Here is a 26,333-nt window from a genome sequence, read left to right as displayed (position 1 = left end):
TTATGTTAATATTTAATATTCAAACAAGAATTTGGATGGCCTAAGAATTATTAAACAACCAACCAACCATTCAATCAATAAATCAATCAACCAACCAGCGAGTCAATCAGTGAATCAACCAACCAACCAGCTATTCATTCATTCAATCAATCAATCAATCAATCAATCAATCAATCAATCAATCAATCAATCAATCAATCAATCAATCAATCAATCAATCAACCAATCAACCAATCAATCCATCAATCAATCAATCAATCAATCAATCAATCAATCAATCAATCAATCAATCAACCAATCAACCAATCAATCAATCAGTTAATCAACCAATCAACATTTGAATCAATCAATCAACTAAGCAGTCATTCAATCAATCAATCAATCAATCAAATTAACCAACTAACTATCCAATTAACCAACCAACCAACCAACTGTTCAATCAACCAATCCACAAACCAACCAACCATCCCTGAAAATAAATAATTATCAATATATAATGAGTGTTATTGTTTTTATTTCAATTTTTTTTCTATTTTATTTTTTTATGCAAGACAAAAATAATAATAAAATAAACAAAATGAAATGAAAAAAACATGGTTCTTGACTCATTCTGCATTTTATGTTAGGTAATCTGAATGCCAAATCAGTGACATTGTTTCAGGGGTTAAGCTAATCATTTTAATCTTGACCCATAGCTTTGCCTATTAGACTTAAAAAAAACAGCTGGGCATCAATGAGAAAAAAAGAAAAAACAATCTGAGCAAACAAGTAGCAGTGCACACATCAGCATGACAACTCTCTCCAGGTATTGCAGACCTACTTCTGCTATTTAATTTCAAACATCTGACAGAATATTGTCAGTCTAGAATGTGTTTTTAAAGCAAAAGTAATTCACTTTTTTTTTTATCTGTGACTCCAAAACCAATACCGAATGAAATGTAATTGCTTTTCTCACACTGCGTCTGAAAGTGAAGAATGGGGAAAAACCAAATGGTGTTTTGCTTTGTTACTCTCAGCACTATTTTAAGTCTATTTTCAATAATCGGCAATTATCACCTAATTTCATTCGCTGCAAGAGTAGCCCTTGGGATTTACAGCATGTTAAACCGCCGCATCATTACACCTAATGTTGTACGGCAGAGTGCTAATGAATACGTTAAAAACAATTTCAATCGCACAACATTCTAATTATTATCTTATCGCAATAGTTGAGTGTGTTTCAGTGAGTTTTGTTCCCCTGTTTCTCCTCCCGACCCCCTGCACACACACACACACACACACGACGGAGGGCCACGATGTAACGATGTGAATCTCATTTGCTAACACAAAGTCACACATTATTTCTGAAACATCCTGCCAGATAAAATTCGCTTTGAGAACGGAGGTTCATTGTCTCCCCGGTTGCCGAGAGACAGCGGCGGATGCTGCCATATGGCGCGGCCCTCATTTGCATATTCGCCTCATCAGAGCTTCATCTGAGGAGCACAGAAATCAGAACCAAACTACTATGATCATTGCCTCAGAACAACAATATTCCATCATTACACTAATGGCTTCCGTTGCAGGTCCTGTCATCAACGCGATGTCATGTCGTTGTTGATATAATACAATTTTGCATTATGATTTGGAAATAATCAAAATAAGGCACAAGTGGAAATAAGAATAACAATTAGTTCACCCTCGGAAGTCTCTGTAGCAAAACCGCAGGAGGGGAAGTCTGCAGTAGGTTAAAGTCTCAAATTTGATCACTTAAATGGGTCACATCATGCATTTTTAATTATTTATTTATTTTTGTTCCCTCTCTCTCGCTCTCTGAGGTCCACTTACTATGTTTTGTAGCAAAAACAAACAGCATTGAGCTTCGGTAACATCTTATACTCTCTTTCATGTCACTTCAAACTGTTTTTTTTTTTTTTTTTTTGCTGTTTTTCTTTTAAGTAAAGTTTATTCATAAACTAATTTCGAGAGGATCACGTGCTTATGATTTATCACGGCCGGTCTCGAATTTGTTAATCAGTATCTTCCAATCATTCGAGACCTAAGCCACTATAAATAACCACAGTTTTCAGTTCACTTTATCTTCGTTTGGAAGAAACCCCCCTCCTCCCCTTTTTCTCCTCCTTTACCTCTGACTGGGTGACACGGTGGCCCAGTGGTTAGCACTGCGAGCCCCACAGCAAGAACACCGCCTAGGGGGCCATGTTTCTGTGAGGAGTTTGTATGTTCTCCCCGTGTCCGCGTGGGTTTTCCCCGGGTGCTCCGGTTTCCTCCCACCATCCAAAGACATTCAATATACATAAAAAACCAAGCATTTATCTAACCCTTGTGTTCCCTTAGCTACAGCAGCGGGGGAGTTCTGAGATCCACCGAGCTCGGGCTCCTCTCTCGCTCTGCCAAACGGGAGGAAGCCCCGGACTCGAGGAGTCCTTGAGCTCGGGGCTCTCTCCCGGGACAGCATGCCAAACAAGCTTTTATAAATCATCAGCTAAGTGTGAACTCTTGAAAGTGCTATTTTAAAGTTCCTAATTTGGTTTTAGAGGTCTCCTAGAGTAGGATCCAAGGTAAAGAAAGAAAGAAAAACACTTAAATTTTTCCACATCATCCACTGTATCATTAGCTCTTTTTATTTCTGAAACACTTTTAACTTTTAATTAACCGGGTCTGTGACGTCATCAACTTTCGCTTTAAGATTTAAAGGGCTAGCATTGCGCCAGACCCAGGGCCGGAGTGGGACTCCTTTTCAGCCCTGGAGTTTCAAGCCTCAGACCGGCCCACCTCAGTTCACGACTGACTATATTAAAATAAGGTCATTTCCAAATCAGTTTCTAATGACACTATCACGTCTTTATTTGAAAAAACAGCTGCTTTAGAACTTCAAATGTTCAACAACCCTAACAGTATTATATGTCTTAACAATAAAAATGAAAACAATAAGTTACTCTAATGAGGATCGAACCCGGGTCTGCGGCGTCTTAACCTAACATGCTAACCGCTGGACCACAATAGCTGTGTTCAGATCAGAGACACAACTGAGTTTTATAATCATTAAAATAGATGAAAAGAGAAGAGTTGCGGTAAAATAATGAATAAAAAGGCTGTGGTCAAGTAAATAAATAAATTTAAAAACTGTGACTGCTGAGAGCAAAAGATTCTGGAGCTACGGACACCGGCCCTCGTGGCCAAAAAACGGACCGGTCCACCGGGAATTCTCCCAGTCCTCCCGATTAGCCAATCCAGGCCTGGCCAGACCCCCGTAAGTGGTTTCATTTGAAAGTGTAGAATCTATATTTTATGCACATATGCATCACTTTGGTTTTTTTTTACTGTACTAAAGTTATTTACACTTAAATACACAGTATTTTGTTAACCCGAGCTGGGTATTGAACATTGGTTCATTTTCATATTGTTCATATGCTTCATATATGACACATGTACAAGTTATAGCTTAAATGAAAGCTCTTGCTGGTGCTCACACGGTCCTAGCATTCTTTTTACTGAATTATATTCACATTTGAAACAGTTGTCGGATGAATTGCGGTGTTTCCGTGGCGCAGAAGCGAAAACAATACATTTATGATCAAAAAGCAGCCCCAGATAGCACAGACAGCTGTCATCTCTTACCTTATGCTGTGCGCTTCAGGGTAGAGATGCAATGATGGCGGTTGACGGGCAGATGACGTGACGAATAATAATATTTTAATTAAATTCGGGCGGGTGGTGGGCGGTTGTACTGTTTTTGTACACATAGCTGGCGCACCAACGAAAAAGCCTAGGACTGACTTCACAGAATGAGAGGAGGAATCGGATACACAAATTCTGGATGAGGTACAGAAGTCTTCATCTACAAACTTACGTATAGACAGATCAGCAGAGGAAAATCTACTTTCCTTTTGGGAGAAACAAGGCAGTCATTCCCATGTCTACAGCACCTTGCCAAGAGAATTCTATGCATTCCAGCAACAAGTGCTGCAAGCGAGCGCTCCTTCAGTGCAGCAGGGCGCATTAGAGGCCAGGCGCTCTCATCTGAATGTTAAAATGATGTGTCAAAATGCGTTTTCTATTAGGCTACAATAGTATTTAAACAAATTGTACAGTACAGTGCCTTTAATTTAGGCTATTTATTTATTTTTGTCCCTGTGCGCCAATTGGAGATGGAGTTCACTGCTGATATTCTGAGAGCTTTATAGGGGTGCTTCTCATTTCTTATTTGTGTATACTCGTTTCCTTTCCTTGCTTTCTTTCCTCGTCTTTCCACCCCTATAGGATGCGAGGGAAGGACGCAAGGAAAAGACTCAAGGACCGAGGAATCGAATCAAGTGAAAAGACACGTCCTCGTATTGTTTAGCGTCACTTCAAAGCGTCAATTAATGCTGGATTTGACTTGCACGTTTGGATTAACTGCATGTCATTAAAGTAATTCTCTATTTTCTAATAATCAATAAAAAACATTCATTTAATAATAAAAAGGAAAATAAGCCATTCAAATAAAGAGCTCAGTCAGCAGATGGCGGGTGGGTGCGGTTTTAAAATTTGGTCAAAAATGTTAGTGCGGATGGATGGCGGACGGATGATGAGTTTTGTGATGTGGTTGCGGATGAAATAATAGCCCATCCGTGCATCTCTACTTCAGGGCCATTCTCCTCTGTTTTTGAGGTAATGTGCATAAGTCATCCTTTTATATGTCTGACGTGGTCCAAACACATCGAATTATGTTTGATCAAACAAAAGAATAGTGAAATATGAAAATAATGATCGCTCCCTGTGGCTAGTACAGCACCTCTCATCAGTGGGAATGTAATAACTTTTGCATAGATTACGGTAGAGACATTTTTTTTCCCTATGATTACAGACATGTGCAGGAACCACCAAAATTAATTAGCAAAAGTGGATTCGGACATGCCCTTTTACGCCATGCGCTTCAGACTCTATGCTTAGATTGTTAAAATAGATCCCAAAGAGTTTATGGGTCAGCGTAGACTTTTTTTTGCAGACAGCCAATGATGACCAAAGAATTACATTAAGCAGATATATTGCAAACAAAAGCGCTAAATTATTTTAAATTATTTATTTGGTGACTCATTGATCACAGTTCCAGAAAGTTAAAAAACAATAAAGGTTAAAATACCTAAAAACACTAACAGCATGCCGTTGCGGAGATAAACACATATGCTGTCACAGTATGTCTAGCTCAGAGAGGAACAAAAGCCACACATGAGTCCGCATCAATGACCAGCAATCATCCAATCACTTCAGACTCTGACAATCCACACACTTGTTATAAGCCTGAAGTTATTTCTGACTTAGGTAACCTACTTTACAGACAATCCCGCTTTATATTTTGACCTGATTTTTTGGTCTGGTTTTCTTGTATAGCATAAACTCTTGGCTTATCTATCTAGTCTGACAGTTATATGTTGTTTGTCAGAGGACTCAGACATGTTTCAGCTCTGCCTGAGCTGTTTTTAAAAATGCTTAGATGATTTGTAATTAACTGACTCATTGGTTGGTTGGTTGGTTGATTGGTTCATTGAGTAACTGACTCATTGGTTGGTTGGTTGATTGGTTCATTAATTAACTGACTCATTGGTTGGTTGGTTGATTCTTTTCGCTGTGACGACCCCTGATTAATAGAAAGACTAAGCCAAAAATTTTAATTTAAATACAAATGTAATACCTTACTGTCACCTAACTCAAGGTAATTAAAAATTGTATTTATTTATTTTACATTAATTTATTTAAACAATTTCGAATTCCTATTTAATCAGGTTGATTCATCTAACTTAACAAAATGCTGTTTTCTCTAAACACCAATTTATTTATAGACCCTCATTAGAATAAACATTAGTATACGACGGCGAATCTCCGTCATGTTTCCCGCAACAGCTTGCATTCACAAACCTGCAAACAACATTTTGAGATGAGCAATGGTCCCCATGCCGAGAAACTCCCACATAGAGTCACAGGATACATTCGGTGTCCTCAGAGGACTGAAAAACACCCTTTCAAAGATGCAAAATCCTAGCAAGAGCCATTTTCCAGTGGAGCCGCGATAGATGCGTGAAGCAGCATGACTGTGACGAACACTGAACACTGGAGCTCATCCGCTTCCGGATCGGGAATCTCCCCGGAGAAATCACTTTCTTTTCCATGATCCCGCTTCTAATGACAGGCTGTGTTCATGCTCGTCTTTCATGAACACGTTCCTCACAGTGGGAGAACGTCTGTAGTGACATGTTTCTGCTGTGAAACTTTAGATAAATCCTTTTGAAAGACGTCTCTGACTGATGAGAGCGTGATTAAATCCCATCCATAATTTATTTGACTGTCAGATGCGTTTAATTATGATGGCTCATGAGAGAAAAGGGGGAGGGGGGGGAATATAGAGGTGACTTATACCACAATCCCTGACAGACTTCCAGATTAACGCTGCAAACTTTCAGCTTCTTTTCCTGACTTTTATTCTGCAAAGAAGATATCAGTTAGAGGGCAAGATGTGTCAGTTTGTTTGTTTGTTTGTTTACGTATTTATTCATTTTCTTTTCTGCTTAGAATTTCTTTTTCTCCCTTTATTAATCTGGGGTCGCCACAGCGGAATGAACCGCCAACTTATCCAGTACATGTTTTATGCAGCAGATGCCCTTCCAGCCAACCCATCTTTGGGAAAATCACACTCATTCACACTCATACACTACGGACAATTTAGCCTTCCCTAATTCACCTGTACCGCATGTCTTTGGACTGTGGGGGAAACCGGAGCACCCGGAGGAAACCCACGCTAACGCAGGGAGAACATGCAAACTCCACACAGACATGCCAACTGACCCAGCCGAGGCTCGAACCGGCGACCTTCTTGCTGAGAGGCGACAGCACTACCTACTGCACCACTGCTTCGCCTGTTTCTTCATTTATTTATTTAGAGTTTTCAAAATATTTTCATGTAGCATAAAGACTGCAAACTTCATATTAAATAAGACTCAAAATTATTGAAAAATATAAAAAATAATTATAAAAAGTTAAATATTTCCCAATGAAGTTTAACAGAGCATGGCCATTTTCCCAGTATGTCTGATAATATTAAAAAAAAAAAAAAAAAAAAAAAAAAAAAAAAAAAAAATATATATATATATATATATATATATATATATATATATATATATATATATATATATATATATATATATATATATATATTTATTCATTCATTCATTCATTCATTTATTTATTTATTTATTTATTTATTTATTTATTTATTTGTTTGTTTGTTTATGTATAAATAAATTAATAAATGTATTTATGTATTTATTTATTTATTTATTTATGTATTAAATAATTTATTTATTTATTCATTAATGTATTTAAGTATGTATTTATTTATTAAAAATTAACGGGAGAGGGGGATGGTGTTAAAAATTCAGGGCGGCTATTAATTCTCACTTCAACTGTATGCATTTATATCCATTCACCAGTTCATCCATTCATCCGTCCATCCATCCATCCATCCATCCATCCATCCATCCATCCATCCATATATAGACTTCTATTGTCCGTATTTAAAATAAGCATTACTATTATTCTAAGATATTAAGCTATTATACTTATTTATACAGTCTAATAATGTTGTGTAGGTTTAATTGATGTTTAAATCCCATCTGTTGGGTAAAATTATTAAAAACAAACATTTTTCATTGCTGAAGTAACCGAGCATGTTTTTTTATATATATACTGTAATGTGTAGTATTATGTCAACTGTAATAAAGTGCAAACAGAGTATTTCTATCCTCTTTCCTCTACGGGCTATTTAAGAAAAAAAAAAAATGCCAACAAATTATCACAAAGAAGAATGCAGCCAAAATATCTTCTGACAATATCCAACCTTCTAGTATTGGCTGATTATTCAGACATGACTCACAGAAAAAAATGTGCATGACTCAATTTTCCCAAAAGCAAAAACACTCTTTATGTGCGTGTCTGGCCGCGAAGACGCAAAACAAACAGGCAAAAAAAATAAAAATCCACAGAGTGAGAAAAAAAACCTCTTGATTTCTTTTTTTCTCTCTATTTTACGCTGACAGATACACTCACCGACTCTCTCTTCCACTGGCTTATCATCAGAGCAAACAATACAGTCCCATATGTAATAACAGCTATCATCATGAGCCCAGGACCGCATTACAGACTCAGATTGTGGATTGATGGAGCTCTCGTGGGGAATCGGCCCAAGTTAACAGGAGTGTGGAGGGCAGAGCTGCATAGCCAAGCGTCGGAAATGAAATCCCGATGTTCTCCTGACGGCCTCACGCTCCAGTGACGAGAGTTTTAGGAGAGACTGATGGTGGAGATCGCAGACAGGACAACCGCAATGAGGATGAAGAGATCCCAGAGAAACACTGAGCCAGTATGTGTTGGGACTTGAAGAGATTTATTTCAAATAGATTCATATCGTGCAGCCAGATGCAGAGGGTTGTCTTTGTGAGAAATGTATATATCTGGAGAAAATTAGAGCGCTGTTTGACATTTTGTAGAGTAAACACACCAAAAATTATTATAATTCGTTAATTTATTTGTTCATTCAATCATTTTCCTTTGGCTTAGTCACTTATTTATTAGTAGTCACCACAGCGGGATGAACCACCAACTATTCCAGCATATATTTCAAGCAGCAGATGCCCTTCCAGCTACCACACAGAACTGGAAAACACACTTCAGCCAATTCACCTATACCGCATGCGTTTAGACTGTGGGGGAAACCAGAGCCAGAAATACCAACTGGTGCAGCCAGGACTCGAATCAGTGACCTTCTTGCTGTGAGTAGATCATGCTAAACACTGAGTCACCGTGCCACCCATATTAATTTTTCTTTTTTTTTTTTTTTACATTTTTATTATAATTGAATTTGAATGTATGGTTCAGGAGGCATCTCAGTGAGCAACAATAAGGTATCAGTGTCAGGACAAAATATCCAATACACAATACAAACATTATTTTTAAAAAGAAATTCCAGTAATTATGTAAACATTTTTCATATTTTTATGTATTTTTTTTTTAAATGGAGAAGATTTATATTGGATACACAAAATGTAGCATATATATATATATATATACACACAAACACACACACACACACACACACTCACCGGCCACTTTATTAGGTACACCTGTCCAACTGCTGGTTACACAATCAAATTAACCAATCAGCTCGTTACACCATGGCAGCAACTCAATGCATTTAGGCATGTAGACATGGTCAAGATCATCTGTTGCAGTTAAAACTGAGCATCAGAGTAGAAAAGTAAGGTGTTTTAAGTGACTTTGAACGTGGCATAGTTGTTGGTGCCAGACGGGCTGGTCTGAGTATTTCAGAAACTGCTGATCTACTGGAATTTTCATGCACAACTATCTCTAGAGAATGGTCCGAAAAGAGAAAATAGCTGATAGAAAGGTGACAGTTACTCAAATAACCACTCGTTACAACCTAGGTCGTTACAACCAAGTAGCAGTAGAGCATTGTGTCAACACCACAGCCTACTTGAGTAATGTTGCTGACCATCTTCTGATGGCTACTTTCAGCAGGATAACCCACGACGTAATAAAGCGTGAATCATCTCAGACTGTTTTTTTGAACATGAAAATAAGTTCACTGTACTCAAATGGCCTCCACAGTCACCTGACCTCAAGCCAATAGAGCACCTTTGGGATGTGGTGGATCGGGAGATTCGCATCATGTCAATATGGACCAAAATCTCTGAGGAATATTTCCAGTACCTTGCTGAATCTATGCCATAAAGGATTAAGGCAGTTTTGAAGGCAAAAGTGGGTACGGTAAAGTGGCCAGTGAGTGTGTGTATATATATATATATATATATATATATATATATATATATATATATATATATATATATATATATATATATATATATATATATATATATATATATATATATATATATATATATATATTTATTTATTTATTTATTTATTTATTTATTTATTTTATTTATTTTATTTTATTTTATTTTTTTTATTAATAAAATTAATTCATTACATATTTATTTATTTAGTTATTCAGACAGACAGACGCTATTTTTTTTTTTAAATTAATATCCAACTAAACTGAATATCAATAGAATATCAATAGAGTTTTGTACAACATTTTCTTAAGCATTTTCCACAAATAGCATAAATATATTGTGATTGTTTGGAAAAAAAAAAAAAGCTCTGCTAAGTAAAAGAACAGAATTGTAATTTATTTATTTGTAATAAAGCGTGAATCATCTCAGACTATTTTTTTGAACATGAAAATAAGTTCACTGTACTCAAATGGCCTCCACAGTCACCTGACCTCAAGCCAATAGAGCACCTTTGGGATGTGGTGGATCCGGAGATTCGCATCATGTCAATATGGACCAAAATCTCTGAGGAATATTTCCAGTACCTTGCTGAATCTGTGCCATAAAGGATTAAGGCAGTTTTGAAGGCAAAAGTGGGTACGGTAAAGTGGCCAGTGTGTGTGCGCATATATATATATATATATATATATATATATATATATATATATATATATATATATATATATATATAATTATATATATATATATATATATATATATTTTTTTTTTTTTTTTTTTTAATTAATAAAATTAATTCATTACATATTTATTTATTTAGTTATTCAGACAGAAAGACGCTATTTTTTTTTTAAAATTAATATTCAACTAAACTGAATATCAATAGAATATCAATAGAGTTTTGTACAACATTTTCTTTAGCATTGTCCACAAATAGCATAAATATATTGTAATTGTTTGGATAAAAAAAAGCTCTGCTAAGTAAAAGAACAGAATTGTAATTTATTTATCTGCTGCCACCAAACCTGACCATCATTGGCTTGCTTGCAACCAAACACTCTCCTTAAGCTCCATTTCTTTCAGTAAAGCTAATATTTTGGGACGAATATCCTCAGCTGTCTCCCTTAACTCCATTATCAATATACCTGCGCGCTGTGACTGTTCTCTGGCAGATGCAGCTCTATAGTGAAGTCCTGCTGTGCCAGTACAGCTCTGTAAGTCCTGTTGTCAGCATACCAACCCGCTGCCAGATCTACAGTACGCCAGAGAAAATCTGCTGGTCAGGATTCACTCCAACGTAAAGTTACAGGAAGTTTATCTGACGACCCCCTACCATAGCGGCCACACTGGGAAACAAGCCAAAGGGCAGCGACATAAAGCGGTAATTAGCCTTAATTTGCCTTTGCTAATTTACAGACAGCAGATGTTATTGCTCCTGCGTGTGTTTGTGTCTCGTACATATGTCTAAATATAAAGAGTAAAGTCAGCAGTGCAGAAGAATTCATGAGGGTGGATGCTGGTTTGTGAAAGATGCGATGTATGATTTAATGGCTTTGAAACTAACCTGAATATGAACATTATAACCCCATAAATGCAAAGCCTTTTTCTGTGTGGAGTTTGCATGTTCTCTCCATATTGCGGTGGGTTTCCTTCGGGTGCTCCGTTTTCCCCCAGAGTCCAAACACATGCGCTGTAGGGGAATTGAATAAACTAAATAGGCTGTTGTGTGTGTGTGTGAATGAGTGTGGAAGGATGTTTTTCCTACTGGGTTGCGGCTGGAAAGGCATCTTTTGCGTAAAACATATGCTGGATTATTTGGCGGTTCATTCTGCTGTGGCAACCCCTGATAAATAAGGGGCCAAGCCGAAGGAAAATTAATAATTTAATTTAATTTAATTTAATTATGCAAAATAAAATACAGCATTTGTAAGCATAAACAGAACAAAATATTTTAAAATAATAATAATACAAAATTAAATCAGGTTTAATTATTAGTATGACATTTATTTATTTTCATCACTTTATTTTTTTAAGTTTTTGTCAGATAAATGCATCCTTGGTCAAATTAAGAATAATGCATTTTATTTTATTTTGTTTTATTTTGTTTTATTCATTAAATAAATCAATTAAAAGCACTTTTTGTGCACACACACAGAACAGAATTAAATTCTACTAATTAAAATAAAACATGATCTGGTTTAATTATTTGAATGAAATGTATTTTTTATTCACAAAAACTAAATAAAAGGCTAGCAAACAAATATTCAAAAAGCAAACATAGAACGGGGAAAGTAAGTATTAAATATGTAACCATTTTCTTATATTTATAAAGGTGCAGTTTTGAAATTTTCCCTGAATGATTGTAACAAACAAATATATATATGCAAAAAAATAATAATAATAAAAATCAAACCTAATTAGTTTACAAATTAAGTTATGCTTACTAAAATGGAATGACACAGGGAATAAAGTATTGAACACATGAAGAAAGGGAGGTGTAGAAAGACATGGAAAGCCCAGACAGCAGCTGGAATCTCTCAGTGGTTCTTCTGCAACCCTCTGCCCTTCCTTAGTGTACATGAATATCAGCTGCTTCAGCAACATCTACATTAGCAGGAGGATGAAGATGAAACCAGGGTGGACATTTCAGCAAGACAACGCTCCAAAACACAGCCAAGAAATCTCTCATATGCTTTTAGAGAAAGAAAATCAAGCTGTAGAATGGCCCAGCCAATCACCTGACTTGAATCCAATATAGAATACAAAATAAAGATCAGATTTGACAGACCCACAGAACCATCAAGATTTTAAAACAAGGTTAAAATCTGTAAAAAAAAATCACACCTGAGCAAGGCATGTGACTTCATTCTCCACATGAGAGGTGTCCATATGAAAGTCATTTATATAAGGTATTAAATACATTTCAGCAGTTCAGTATTTTCTCCTTGTCATTCCATTATTGCACAGAAATCATTTCTCAGATTTGTTGGTTTTGCTTTTTCTGTTTGTATTGTTTGGGTTTTTACCAAAATCTTTTTCAATTCTATGTCAACAGCTCCATTTCAAATATTATTCCCAGGAAAATAACATGACATGTCTAATACTTATTTTCCCCACTGTACATACAAACATACACACATACATACATACATACATACATACATACATACATACATACATACATACATACATACATACATAAATAAAGCCCTTTTAATCATCAAAACTGCATTATCTTAACACTTGAAATTCTGTACTGGTTCTATGTGTTAATTAGATGATCTTAGAAAAGTAGTTCACCCCAAACTGTCATCAATACGGTGCTTTCTTCCTTGTGCAGAACACAAAAGGGGAACTTTTGTAGGACTTGCTGATCTCGCTTTGCAATGCAATCAGAGGTAACGAGGACTAAGGATGTCAAGCCTCAGAAAGGATGCAGAAATCACCATAAAAGTAGTGCTCCACATAAAGTCGTGCGCTGCATTTCCAGTCTTCTGAAGTCACATGATGGCTTTGTGTGAGGAACAGACCTATATTTAAACCCTTGTTCTCCTCATGTCTGTGTTCTTCTGTAGCAACTCAACTCTCATGCAGAACTTTAAAAAACTTCGTGTTTATTAAGTAATGGGATTTAAAAAAATTAAATAAAATTTATATATATATATATATATATATATATATATATATATATATATATATATATATATATATATATATATATATTTATTTTTATTTATTTATTTATTTTTTAAAAATCCCATTACTTAATAAACACGAAGTTTTTTAAAGTATATATATATATATATATATATATATATATATATATATATATATATATATATATATATATATATATATATATATATATATAGAGTAACAACAATAATTATACACTGTAAAAATGCACGGTTCCACACAATGCATTCTTGCTATCCCAACTCTAATCAATTAAGTTAACTGTTTTGTAATTCCATAACATATCTATAAGCAAAAAAGTGCATCAAAATGCCACGATCATAAACCAACATTTGCTATGTTGGTTTATTGCAGCATTTGCATCAGGCTGAGAACAAGTGCAAGCAGGCAGTTCATAAACATGAACGGCTAACGAACAAACAGCACAGAATCAAAAGAATAAAGTTGATTTATGAAGCATTATGCACTGCAAAAATTGCAGTGTGTGTCTCGTTTCTAGTCCAAATATCTAAAAAATGCTTAAATCAATAAGCATTTTCTGGAAAACTAATTTTAAAAAAGGGTTAAGAAAAATTATATTATTTCAAAGCAAAAACTACATTATTTTGATAATTGTTTTGCATGTTTTAAGAAAAAAAAATCATAATTTTAATATATTATTTGTTTAAAAAATATACTTTTTTACTTCTACTTCTTAGCTTTTTTGCCTTTTAATGTATGTATGTATATATATATATATATATATATATATATATATATATATATATATTTTTTTTTTTTTTTTTTTTTAAATATTTAGACAGGAAACAAGATACAAATTCTCTGTTGTTCTGTTAATGCATATTGTATTTGGGGTGTTTAACTTCTTTTTTTCAAATCAACGCAGGCTCATTCTGATTACGTACCCCTATATACATTTCTGCAGAGTGGCAAATACACCCCAGGAGACACATTTTTTTTGTAGTTTTTTGTTTTCCCAAATCCATCAGAGGCCACTGTGTACTCTTTTTGAGATCTCAAATTTCTCAAGTGCCATTTGCACCTGCTATTCTTGTAAAAATCCACTAGAGGCCGCTGTTAACTGTCTGACCAAACGACCGATAACACCACCCACCCTCTTCCCTAAACCCAACCAATAGTGTTTTAAAAACCACAAACTGACCCGTTTTTTGTTTTTTTTTTGTTTTTTTGTTTTAGTCTTACCTGCTTTCTGGAACTGTTCTTAGCTGGTCTCGAACCCCATCATCGTGGTCGACTTCTCTCTGCATCTCAAGTCCACCGACGTACGCTGCAAGACATGGACAAATTGGTAACAGCTGGAAAACCATCCACATGGAGGTAAGCGGTCAGCTGGTAATCTAGAACAGCAACGGTGTTATACCGCCATGTTATATTGCCATACATACTTTTGGCTAAATAATGTGTGATCTCCAGAAATGCAAATACCGGCAGCTAGCTCTTTGCAACTTTTACATGGTCACCCACTGAAGCTAAGCAGGGCAGCGCCCGGTCATTACCTGGATGGGAGACCACATGGAAAAGCTAGGTTGCTGCCGGAAGTGGTGTTATTGAGGCCAGCAGGGAGTGCTCAACCTGTCTGTGTGGGTCCTAATGCCCCAGTATAATGATGTGGATGCTGCACACTGGTGGTGGATGAGGAGATTGCCCAAAAAAGCGCTATCTAAATGTAAGGAATTACTATATACTGTAGGGCTATGTTTTCAGAAGGAACCTGTGTTGGAACTTTCTATTGATGCACATTGTACATAGTGTATTCAACTTCTTGTTGTTGAATTGTATCCATCAGGTTAGCATTTTAAATGTTTAATATTTATAATCTTTAGCATGCTTGTGTATATTACTTGTTCTCTGCTAGACTATAAAGTGCCAGTTGAAGAATCTAAATATGCATATTCAGGTATCTCCCGAGAGGTCTTCACAGCGCTGTAGAAACATTCTCGGATCATGAAACTTTTGAGGCAGTCAGAGGGTAAGTGTGAAATGAACACGCTGAAATGTTAGCCTTCAAGCGCAATGGGAAGGTGGTTAGAAAGGTCAACACGACTGCTGTAGGCCTCAGCCGAGTACGCATTCTCAAGTTTACTTTACCGGGGGTCGCTGAGGTGTAGGGATGTTTCAGAAGCGTAAAACTTTAGGGAACGACAGAGGCCTGATCTGAGCTGAACTTCTTCAATGTTCAGACTTGCTGGAAAAGTTTTTGAAGAAGAAATAACAAAGCACACATCGTGTTTTTAATAACATTTTTAAAGATGAAAAAGGGGAATGAATCAAGGCAAGGATCACTAATTGCATGTTGAAGAAATGGAGTGAGGACAATCAGTGGTTAGCACTGTCACCTCACAGCAAGAAGGTTGCTGGTTCGAGTCCCAGCTCGGTCAGTTGGCGTTTCTGTGTGGAGTTTGCATGTTCTCACTGTGTTGGTGTGGGTTTCCTCTGGGTGCTCCGGTTTCCCCCACAGTCCAAACACATGCGCTATAGGGGAATTTATCAAACTGAATTTGCTGTAGTGTTTGAGTGTGTGAATGCGAGATTGCTTTGGTGTTTCTCAGTACTAGGAATAGTTGGTGGTTCATTCTGCTGTGGTGATCTCTATTAAATAATGGACTAAGCCAATGAAAAAATAATAAATAAAATAAAATAAATAAATACATAAATAAAGCATTCATTCATTCATTTTCTTGTCGGCTTAGTCCCTTTATTAAAATAGGGTCGCCACAGCGGAATGAACCGCCAACTTATCCAGCACATTTTTACACAGTGGATGCCCTTCCAGCAGCAACCCATCTATGGGAAACATCCACACATACACTACAGACAATTTAGCCTACCTAGTTCACCATGTCTTTGGACTGTGGGGGAAACCGGAGCACACGGAGGAAACCCACACAAACGCAGGAAGAACATGCAAACTCCACATAGAAACACCAACTGAGCCAAGGTTTGAACCAGCGACCCAGCGACCTTCTTGCTGTGAGGAAACTGCCCTACCTACTGCGCCACTGCCTCACCCCATAAATAAAACCAAAAATAATACAATTACATTATTAATTAAAAATAAATTAAAAAAATAAAATTATTTCAAAATTAATAAAAGTATTTTTAGTATTATTTGAGCTGCTGTAATTTTGTCATTCTTTGGTCATTCTTTTTTTTTTTTTTCGTTTTTTGTTATTTTGATTAATATGGGCAATTAAAACACCATTTAGTCAACTTGTATGATTAACTAATGTCCCAGAGGATACACAGAGGTCTTACAAAGTAATTTGTTTTTAGAAACTGAACCTTATTTACAACATTATTCATTTGTGAGATGAAATATGACAAGAGCAGCTTTTGTCATTGTTTGTAATAATTGCGGACATGTGAAGAGCCGGCGTGAGGCGCGCTTCGCCAGGAGAATTCTATGAATTACCTAGCAAGAAAACATTCATTCATTCATTTTCTTTTCGGCTTAGTCCCTGTATTAATCTGGGGTCGCCACAGCACAATGAACCGCCGACTTTTCCAGCTATTTTTTTTTTTACGCAGCAGATGCTCTTTCATCTGCAACCCATCACTAGGAAACATCCATACACACTCATTCACATGCATACACTACGGACAATTTAGCTTACCCAATTCACGTACAGTGCACATCTTTGGACTTGTGGCGGAACCCGAAGCACCCAGAGGAAACCCACAAGGGGAGAGCATGCGAACTCCACACGGAAACGGCAACTGAGCCAGTCTTGGCTCAAACCAGCGACCTTCTTGCTGTGAGGAGAACGTGCTACCCACTCCGCCACCATGTAGCCTGCAACATCTGTTTTCAAAATGAGTTGAAAAGTTCACCTTCCAAGCTTTATGCAGGTATGTCTCTCATCCACCTTTAAGTTCTTTTCAGAAGAAGACACCTCAAATCACATATACGCAGTCTTCGACTCCTAAAGGTTAAGGAAAAAAAAAATATATATATATATCTATATATATATATATATATATATATATATATATATATATATGTGTGTGTGTATTTATGTATATATATATATATATATATATATATATATATATATATATATATATATATATATATACATACATACATACATACATACATACATACATATATATATATATATATATATATATATATATATATATATATATATATATATATATATATATATATATATATATATATATATATATTCCAACGATCAATAATTAAATAAAATAGCAGAATGTCAGTACTGACCTGAATCCTTGATTCTGATTGGTTGAAGAACAACCTGTGAACAAATACTATTTGACAGTGTTTCATATATTTATGAATGCTTGATTCTGCTTATATGCAATTATCTTTCAGGAGGTTCAGATTGTTAGAGATAGAAGTTAGGAGAGGTTCAGATATCTCACTAATTAACTAAATAACTTAAATAAATGAATAATGTGTCATTTATATAATTGGATAAATTAAATAGGCAGTAGATGCAACCAATGTTTAAAGCCAGATATATATATACATATATATATATATATATATATATATATATATATATATATATATATATATATATATATATATATATATATATATATATATAAAACATGCTTGAACAGCACTGGGCACCGATAGAAAAAGCAGAAACAGGGAAGATGCATGCTGCCAGTTTTCTCAGGTGGATGGAGGAGATGCCTACAGAGAGGATATAGCTTTTTTTTTTTTTTTGTTATGCCTCGGCGCTGTCAGAGCTAATTACTGCACTTTCATAATGTGACTGAGCTGTCAGCACAACACAGACAGACTGATGGTTGTCCACTCATAGCTGGAAGGGGGGAAAGTTTGTTAGCGGAGTTTGAGAAGAGAGTGAGGAAGGAGAGGAAGTCTGCTGGGAAAATCTAACTCCTGATGCTTTAGGATGGTAAAAGAGGAGATGTCAGACCCATAGACAGCACTTTAAAAATGATGCCTGCTTGAGAAAGATGAAAAAGCAGAGGCGTTCCGGTGTACAGGTAAGGGTGTGAGATACTGTTGGAAAAAAAAGACAGAAAATATATTGAAGTGTTTTTATGAAATCCTTTTTTGGCATCTTTTACACTATTTTGCTGAGTAAAGTTGGAAATGCAAAGTCGCTTGATCTTAAAGGTGCTGTATGTGAGTTTTTGACTTTTCAAAAGCATAAAAAATAGCATAATATGTTTGCATATATTAAAAAAAAACAATGCTAGTCAGATATTCTGCTTTAAAAATGTGTTTTCCGTGCTGGAACGACTGTCTTTGTTTTGGTCATTTAATCAGCGCAATGCCGGTTTAGCCAATTATATTTCAGCAACCCGGGATGCCTTGATGATAAACCGCATATTTCAGTCATTCATTCATTACGAAAGGCTCTCAACAAAACAAAAGCCAAAAATATATAATAAATAGGTAAATAACAGGGTAAGAATGAGGTAAAATATGAAAATGTGGTAAAAATCAAGCTGCCGCAAGGGCTTTTCTTTTTCTGGATTGCTTTTGAAAACACTATCGGTTGGATTTAGGGAAGTGGGTTTTTGGGTCGGTCAATCTGTCAATGTGTCAGTCAGTCGACAGCAGCCTCTGGTGGAAATATGTAGGAACAACAGGCATGAATGAGAAATTTGAGATCTGAAAAAAAGCAACCTCTACTGGATTCACTAAAACAAAATTTCCAAAAAAAAACTTAGCTCCTGGGACATATTTTGTGCTCCTCAGAAATGTGTACAGATGAATTACAATTTATAAACATTCAGGATGAGCGCGCAGGGAGGTTGCAGAAAAAAACCGGGAGCGCTAGCATTTACAGCAAGAGAATGACATTCGATGCGATACAGAGTTTGTTGTTGTCTTAGAGATAAGTTACATTGATTACACATATATATTATTTACATAATGGATATTGGATAAGACGAAATGGCCAAGAATTCAGCCCCAAATATACAACTATCTCATTGAAACTCCAAGTGTTTTACAAGAGAGAAGGCCTACAAGTCTTTGGATGCCTACAGTTTAGTTCTGTGTGGTCATGTGCAAAAAAATAATGCTCCATGATTACCAGATTTAAAACTTTGTAGTGGTAAGGTTAGGCTAGGTTCTGCCTAGCCAAAGACAAGGAAAGAAGACAGAGCTGTGCAAGGCCTGGGTAATAATCGACAAGCAGAACAACTGCATTCTGACAGCGAACTGCACCTGTACAACAGGCTATGTGAATGTACATGTTTACATTTCATACTTAGCATTCAGTGTCTGCTGTTTAATTCACCATATTTAACTGTTTTTGCTGATATCATTGCTTCAATCAAAAACGAGTAACGTGTATGATTCAGCATAGTGTGATCTTACCTGATATGAAATGAGAACTGCAGAGTCGAGTATTATGAATTAGGTCCTCACTCCATTTAGCTCTTATGATGGCTGTTAGACAAAGACGTCTGCGGTTGGCATTAAAGCAGTGTGGTGTACGGTAAAACTTAAGTTTTCTATTTTTGGACTCGAATTCGGCATCAAACCGCACATCATGACATTTTTGCTATTGCAACTGGTCTTTTTTACAACTAGTATGCAGGGTAGGACCTATGTTGCATCATTTGTGATGTAGGTTGGTAATTCCCCTTTAGGGGTATGTAATCAAAATGAGATAGGCTTGATAGTTTTACAGATGTTGCACCTTGTATTTATTTAAGTGCAAAAAAAAATTAAAATCTGAATGTGTTTGTAAACAGTATAGCTAGTGACTATTCACATAAACCAGATTATTAGAATTATTAAAAATAATTAAAAACTGCTTTTATTCTAGCTGAAATAAAACAAACAAGAAAGTAAGAGGGGAAAATATTGTAGTAAATACTGTGAAAAATTCTTTGCTCTGTGAAAAATCCTTTGGGAAATAGTTGAAAAAATAAATATATATAATTAAATAAAAATCACAGGAGGGAAAATAATTTAGACTTCAACTGTAAGCTATAATCAGTGATCGGTGGGATATTCTGAGCTGTGTAACTTCACAGAAACGCCAGAGATTTATTTTACATCTTATGAAAAGTGCCGTAATGCCTCCCCTTTAAAACAGAAAAGAAATGTAATGACACAGACCTGGCTTCTCACATCCAGAACGTATTAGCGATTTAAGATGAATCACAAAAACACAAAAGGTCAGCCTCTCCTGACAGTTAATATTTCTCTCTCTATCTCTCTCTTTCGCTCAAAAAAAAAAGAAGTTTCAATATCAGTTAGGATACATATAATGAATTCATTTTCTCCTCCAAGCGCTCTATATCTCTTCGACATACTGTATGTGCGAACAAGCTCATGGGGAATATCTGAAGACTGCTGCAATATGAAGAAGAAAAAAAAAAAAGCTTGTTACAGATCAGCAACAGTATATCTTTACATATTCATATCTACAGATGAATTCAGAATTATTCACCCTCCTGTCATTTTTTTTCTTTTACAAATATTTTCCAAATGATGTTTAAAAGAGCAAGAATGTGCAGTATTTCCTATATTTTTTCTTCCTTCGAAAGTCTGTGCGTTCACACCGAAAGCGGTGAGAGCGTACAAGGTCGCTCTGGCCGCCCTAGCGACAACGCTCTCTGCCTTCAGCTCCGGCGGCAAGAGCGTCAAAATTCGCTATATTGATCTCGTATTTAAAGGAGCTGTTGCAGCATTTTAGTTACTTTCCTGCATAAAACATGCTTTCTAGCGTGAAAATGTTGCGCATTTCTTATCAAATTCATATAACAATGGAAGATCAAGCTGCATGTGGTGTGGCCTTGCTCCACTTAATTATCCAGTATGTCCATATGTCTGAAAATATCCTGAAGCAGAAGTACTGTTTTGTACTGTCGCATGAGATTCCCGCTTTTTTAAAGATATATATATATATATATATATATATATATATATATATATATATATATATATATATATATATACATTAATGCACATATATATAAACATTAATGCACATTAATAATTCACCAGTATCTTATTTAATGCATGTTCCTGTAAGAAAACATTGTAAATAATTGCAAACGCAATAATTAAACCCTTAGGAACAACTGTGGTCGGAACCAAAGTTTACAGGGCTGTGTTCTCTCAAGCGGTGGGCTCCTTCATCCTGATTGCATGCCGCCGAACCGTTTTCATAGCTCATTACCATAAATTTGACTTGATTTCAACTCTCCTCAACGCCCACACTGGCGAAAACGCACCACGCTGCTCCTTGCCGCTTACCGCCGCGGGCTCTCATTGAAAATGAATGACTTCCGGACGTGTGAACGTGCGGTTATTTGTTTTATTTGGGCTACAATAAAAGCAGTTTTTAATTTTTTACCAAACATTTTAAGGTAAAAACTATTATTATTAATAATTTTCCCGGGAGTCTCGTGTATTCAAGACCCCATCTCCCCATCCACCCCCCAACAAACACACACTTTTTGGTTTTTCAAGCCTCTGTAAAGTACTTGACATATCCTCTTCCTCCTACCTCCCTCACATCCCCCATCCCCCCGCCCACATTCTCCTGGATTTAGAGAGACAAATGTTGTCAGCTATGCCCTTAAACCGTGATACATACCAAACAGCAAGTAGATTGAACCATGGCACCCCTAGTGGCTGCGGGTCAATCTGTACTTTTGAAAACACTATCGGTTGGGTTTAGGGAAGGAGTAGGGTGGTTCCATCGGTCATTCAGTCATTCAGTTAACAGCGGCATCTGGTGGATTTACGTGAAATCAGCAGGCGTGAATGGCACTCCCGAGAAAAAATTTAAGATCAAAATACGTACACAGCGGCCTCTGGTGGCGAAAACCAAAACTGCGAAAAACACACCTCATAGGACATATTTGGCGCTCTCTAGAAATGTATATAGGGTAGATATTCAGAATGAGCCCTTTTTGGCTCAATACTAATATCTGGAAAAATATTTACTCAAATATTATGTTCTGACATTATGGCGAGGATAAAAGAAATCCGTTATTAGAAATTAATTATTAAAACTTAGTTTAGAAATGGGGTGACGCAGTGGCGCAGTGGGTAGCACATTCACCTCACAGCAAGAAGGTCGCTGGATCGCTGATTCGAGCCTCGGCTCAGTTGGCGTTTCTGTGTGGAGTTTGCATGTTCTCCCTGCCTTCGCGTGGGTTTCCTCCGGGTGCTCCGGTTTCCCCCACAGTCCAAAGACATGCGGTACAAGTGAATTGGGTGGGCTAAATTGTCCGTAGTGAATGTGTGTGTGGATGTTTCCCAGAGATGGGTTGTGGCTGGAAAGGCATCCGCTGCCTGAAAACTTGCTGGATAAGTTGGTGGTTCATTCCGCTGTGGTGACCCCTTTTTAATAAAGGGACTAAGCCGACAAGAAAATGAATTAATGAATGAAGTTTAGAAAGGGGTTTAAATAAATAAACCTTTCTGTTAAACAGACATTGGGGGAAAATATACAGTATGGGGGCATGGGGGGGTGGTAATAAATCAGCATGGCTAACAATTCTGACTTCAACAGTATATAAATAAAAACTTCATCTTCATTACCAACCCAGTAGCGAACAATCAGAAATATGGAGATGACATCACCCAGCTACCGTATGAATAATTAGATGTAATCTAATTGAGCCCCTCTCTATCTCTCTCTTTCTCTCTCACCCAAGAGAAATGGAGTGTCGGTACGTTTCACAATTGCGGTGATAATTGCATTTCCCATGGCTGCGTTTGTTTGATAGGGGCAGCCCTCACTTTAGGGGTGAAGCTGATGACGGAGAGCACTCTGTAATTATACTGCGCTTCTAACCAAGAGTGTGTTGGGGAAATATCATGTGTGCATTGCTGCCAGTGCGCCGTTGACCTACATTTGAACTTTATATTTTAAATGCAATTACTGTATAGAACGTGTCGTCGCGGGCCTGTTGGCTGCAGTGTAATGTGCACGCTACGGTAGTTTCGCATATGTACTGGACAACTGTATGACTTACTATAGTACATTAGCAAAATGCACTGGATACATATTAGAATATCATTATTCAGTGGCTGGGAGACAGAAGTGATGAAAAAAGTGATCATGTGACATGTTTTTTACATTTATCATTGCTTATATAGAGCTGAACGCTTGATTGTGATCGATTGATGGACATTTTGTGAAAACAAAATGATCTATTGACAACATTTTATATATTTATCATTGCTTATAGAGGGTTAAATGCTTGATTCTAATTGGTTAGCGAACAATCTGTTGGTAAAAAATGACCATGTGGCTATGTTTTATTCATCGTTGCTTATACCTTTATTTTATCTGGGATTGCCATAGCGGAATGAACCATTAACATATCCAGCATAAGTTTTATACTGCGGATGCCCTTCCAGCTGCAACCCAGTACTGGGAAACACCCATATACTCGCATTTACACTCATACACTACTACCAATTTAGCTTATTCAGTTCGTCTTTGGACTATGGGGGGAACTGGAGTAGTTGACACACAGATTTTCTGCAGATTTCTCCAGATTTTTAGCCCATCATTAGTTCTGTTTATTTACCAAAGTAAATGTGTGTAAATCTATATGTATTCAGTTTTTAAATTAATGTCAGTAATACTATTGACTAATGTGAAAATGCTCATCTGATTTATGTACAATGCTGTTTATATTTGTTATATATATTGTATATATATATTTGCTTTATTAAAAACAAGCTTAGATTTGCCCACCTGTCAGGTGACAGGCAGTAGATGCTCTGTTCAACAGTTTTCTGTTAAAAAAAAAAAACTGTCAACTGTTAACTGTTTGCTTGTGAAATGCTCATTTTTTCCACTTAGACTTACTTTGCGTCCTGTAAATTAAATAGCGAATGCGCTCTTGGCGCGACGCAGCTGGTTCTTAAAGGGAATGGGAGATGAGACTCTAATTGGTTTATTCTTAAAACACACCTATAACTCATTAGGGAAATAAACTCAACCTTTTTAGACCATGCGCCGAAGCGCAAGGCAGATTTCCCGTCCTTAAATTAGCAAAAACGCGTCCTGACACGCCCTGAAAGCGTTTGCGCCCTGCGTTTTGCGCTTTGCGCATGGGCCGTCAAAATAGAGCCCATAGAACTTAAGCTAAATAAATATTGATTTTATTTTTATCCTCATGAAAACTTAAATCAACATCAATAAGATGCTTTAATAGAATATGATTGATATGTATACTAAAATACTGATCAAAACAGACAAATAAATTAAGAATAAAAACTTTCCCTTGATCATTTACAATCATCGTCAGTCTGAATTGCAGATGAATGATGCCAGGTGTCTTTTGTTATTTCTAGAAGAAGAAGAAAGGCAGAAATGTTGGATTGGAGTCTGCCGAATGCTGATTTTCCTGTGAAAACACCAGTGGTTTCTCTTCCTATCTGCCTCTCTTCTTCTGCCAGGCTTTCAGCGGCATGAATGGAAATCAATGAAATGATGATAATGATAATAATGATGAAGACAGAAAAGCTAATTTTCTGTTTTCTATAATAGCAGTATGCAAGGCAGACGTTAAAGCAGCATCACGGCCCATTGTGCTTTCTGTATCGTCTGCGGTGTCAAAACGCAGCTAATCGGAAACAGACTGAATTTCCCTTGATAGTCCAGATTTCATCACGAGGTTTTAACACATGAAGCGCACATCATGCCTGTCAAATGCATAATAATGATGCTGCGAGGCTTTTGATTGTAGCAAAAGGGAAACATTCATTCATTTTCCTTTCGGCTCAGTCAATTTACTAATCAGGGGTCGCCACAGTGGAATGAATCGCCAACTTATTCAGCAAACTGTATGTTTTATGCAGCGGATGCCCTTCCAGCTGCAACCTATAACTGGGAATCACCATGCACTATGGACAATTTAGCTTACCCAATTCCCCTATAGAGCATGTGTTTGGACTGTGGAGGAAACCCTGGAGGAAACCCACTCCAACACGGGGAGAACATGCAAACTCCACACAGAAATGCCAACTGACCCAGCCGAGATTGTACCAGCGACTTGCTGTGAGGCGAAAGTGATAGCCACTGTGGTAACGCACCGCCCAAAAGGGAAAATTATAAAAAATAAATTAATAAATAAATAAATAAATAATAAAAAAATAATATATATATATTACATACATACATTTTTTTGAAAGATCAGATAAAAAAAAAATAGAAAATATTGTTGTTTAGGTCACATTTTTATTCTGAAAATAAAACTATTTAAATATGAAAAATATTTAATACAAATATAATAAATTGTTATGATTATTAGTGTTATGGATGCAACAACAACAGCAACAACTACTATTATTATTATTATTAGCATCATAAATCAACAATAATAATAATGATAAATACAATTAATAATAATATTACCCAGTACTTGGTTGCAGTTGCGCAGCGGGAAGCACGTTTGCCTCACAGCAGGAAGGTCACTTTTTTGAGCCTCGGCTGGGTCAGTTGGTATTTCTGTGTGGAGTTTGCATGTTCTCCCCATCCCCATATTAAGTTGTTCGTAGTGTGTGAATGAGTGTGTATGGATGTTTCCTAGTGATCGGTTGCAGCTGGAAAGGCATCCACTGCGTAAAACATATGCTGGATAAGTTGGTGGTTCATTCCGCTGTGGCAACCACAGATTAATAAAGAGACTAACTCGAAAAGAAAATGAATGAATGAATAATAATAGGGCGGCGTGGTCGCTCAGTGGTAGCGCTTTCGTCTCACAGCAAGAAGGTTGCTGGATCGAGCCCCGTCTGGGTCAGTTGGCATTTCTGTGTGGAGT

At 36.5% G+C, this 26,333-nt stretch overlaps 1 protein-coding gene across 3 annotated transcripts in view; it reads left to right on the top strand.

The window, feature by feature from the left end:
• LOC147846650 (uncharacterized) overlaps window positions 1-26,333 on the top strand; it is a 194,809-nt gene that overhangs the window by 98,788 nt on the left and 69,688 nt on the right. Inside the window, exons 3-5 of one of the 3 annotated variants that reach the window (XR_015476104.1) lie at window positions 14,739-14,879; window positions 14,976-15,228; window positions 15,460-15,531. Coding sequence is in view for 2 of the 3 variants with exons in the window: in XM_087236633.1 (XP_087092759.1) it covers window positions 8,330-8,395; window positions 14,739-14,879; window positions 14,976-15,029 (261 nt within the window). In the remaining variant the exon portion in view is untranslated. The other 2 variants (XM_087236633.1, XM_087236632.1) reach the window with 2 other exon arrangements.

The sequence above is a fragment of the Danio rerio genome, chromosome 1 (assembly GCF_052040795.2).
Source record: "Danio rerio strain M-AB ecotype USA chromosome 1, GRCz13ab, whole genome shotgun sequence".
Taxonomy (NCBI): Eukaryota; Metazoa; Chordata; class Actinopteri; order Cypriniformes; family Danionidae; genus Danio; species Danio rerio.
The sequence above is the reverse complement of the archived record's forward strand: the minus strand, read 5'-3'. Positions and strand labels throughout refer to the sequence as shown.